Genomic DNA, 2011 nt, shown 5'->3' on the forward strand with positions numbered 1-2011 from the left:
TTTGGCGACTAAGCCGTGATTTTAGCCTGACTAAATGTTAGATCAAGAAGAGTATAGTACCTGTTTCATGGAGCTTCTGGGCACTAATTCTGTCCAAAAAAAGCATTTCTTCATCATATTTTTGGAAAACAGTGTAGGATTCCCATTTAGGACAACTTCTTCTTGATGAAGATGAAAATGGATCATCAGTGCCTGATTGATCCCTATAATTAATTGAACTTCTCCATTCTGATGAATCTTTCGATGTTGATCCAATGGTCAAAGTGTCCCCAAAAATATCTTCTTCTTCTTTTTCTTGCATTAATTTCTTGCTCATTGATTTGGGTGGTTGAAAAACCAAGAAATCTTCTTCTTGCTTGAAATTAATCTCATTTTTCTGCTCATCTTCGACAATTTCACTGCCATACTTTTCTGGGACACAAAATCGGTGGACATTGATTCGAAAAAGGTAAATGATCAATGATGAGACTAGGGTAGAACTAGTGCCATAAAATAAATAAATAAATGAAAATAATTTTTTATTTTTGTTTTTTCAAAAATGATTTTGGATGAACAGGTTGGCTGAAGTGTTAAAAAATTTTATATTTTTGATTTTTTATACAAGTGGAACATATCTCGAGTAGTTCCTGATTTTTCTAGTTGAGTCGGCTTGTCCGATCCGCATCTCATGAGATTGCTTATGAGCTAGATGTAAATTTTAGAACTCAAAGTCTGCACATGCACATATTCTAGGTACACAATAGTGGACAACAATGTACAAGACAATGAATAAAATCTTTTCTTTCTTTAATCATTTTCGGCATGTCTTCTAGCGAGGATTCGACTGCACTCAATAATATTAAAAAAGAAAAAGAAGGTAAGATCTTGTTTATTATTCTATTTAGCTCCTATTTGGTAGTAAGTCAAAGTCAACAATTAATTTTAACTATATATTTTATGGTACCCACAATTTTTGAACCATATATTTCATCAACTTTAATGAAAATTTGTTAAAAATATGATTTTAATCCCCACCAAACAGGGGCTTAGTCATGTCTAGTACCAAATATCGAACATAGACAAACGAGTATTTTCCAATCCATTGTAAGTGAGAAATGAATTTGAATTTGCATACCTTGATGCCTCTCACTATTTGCCTCTAAGTTGTTGCCAGATTCTGATGTGGGGTTGTTGTCATCATTGGCTTCAGAATCACGAGGAGTATCAGTATCAGTATCTTCTACAAGAATCTCTTCCTCAAATACCTCTTCATGTTCATCAATACTCGCAAAACTTTCTCCTGAATCCAAGTTCTTCCCTTCTGAGATTTGATCCTCTTCGGCCACAAACCTCAGTGTTTCACTTATATTTGCTATCAAATGATCCTTAATTTCGTAGGGCTGATGATCAGTACCATAATATTCATTTTCTACTTCCATTTCCATTTCCTCATCAGAAGTAACGTAGAATTCATATCCATATTCCTGATTCCTGCAAGAAAAACAAGTACAAAATTATATACACGACCATTTGATTCTAGTCCAGTTCGGTCCATCACACGTGCAGACTTCTGGCCTGTATCGAGTCAGAATTTGACCGAACCGTGCCATATTCAGCCCTTTACAGAATTTTTACTAATGCCTGGTGGAAGGAGAAATTAGGATGGACGGAACTTAATTTTACCTTCGTGAAAATGGATTTCCTCCGAGGAAGATGAAAAGCTTGGCAAGGAAAATGGAAGTAAAATAGAAGAAAAAGGATAGAAGAAGAAAAGAACTCGAGACATTGTAGAATAGCCTGGCTATTGTTTCTTTAGGACATTGCATTTTCTTAATTCCTTTCGAGGAGATGAAGTCTCCAATTATCAATCCCTTAAACACAAAGCAATGCAAAGTGGAGTCTACAAAAGTGTGCTTTAATTGCTTTTGTAATTTTCTTTGTTTAACAAGATGGGCTTTTTTCCTTTGTCCAAAAAGACTATTTTGACCTATAATTTGCTTTTATAAAAAAAAAAAAAAAAAAAAAAAAAGGT

General features: G+C 34.1%; 1 protein-coding gene across 1 annotated transcript in view; it reads right to left on the reverse strand.

Moving 5' to 3' along the window:
* The window catches only part of LOC111391242, a 4656-nt gene extending 2784 nt beyond the window's left edge, over positions 1–1872 (reverse strand). The window contains exons 1-3 of the mRNA XM_023016410.1: positions 1663–1872; positions 1115–1470; positions 41–411 (exon numbers count right to left, since the gene is read on the reverse strand). Of these exons, the coding sequence (XP_022872178.1) occupies positions 41–411; positions 1115–1470; positions 1663–1805 (870 nt within the window). The 5' untranslated portion in view covers positions 1806–1872. The remainder of the gene's footprint in view (positions 1–40; positions 412–1114; positions 1471–1662) is intronic.
* Between the last annotated feature and the right edge of the window lie 139 nt (positions 1873–2011).

This window comes from Olea europaea, unplaced genomic scaffold (assembly GCF_002742605.1).
Source record: "Olea europaea var. sylvestris unplaced genomic scaffold, O_europaea_v1 scaffold769, whole genome shotgun sequence".
Classification (NCBI taxonomy): domain Eukaryota; kingdom Viridiplantae; phylum Streptophyta; class Magnoliopsida; order Lamiales; family Oleaceae; genus Olea; species Olea europaea.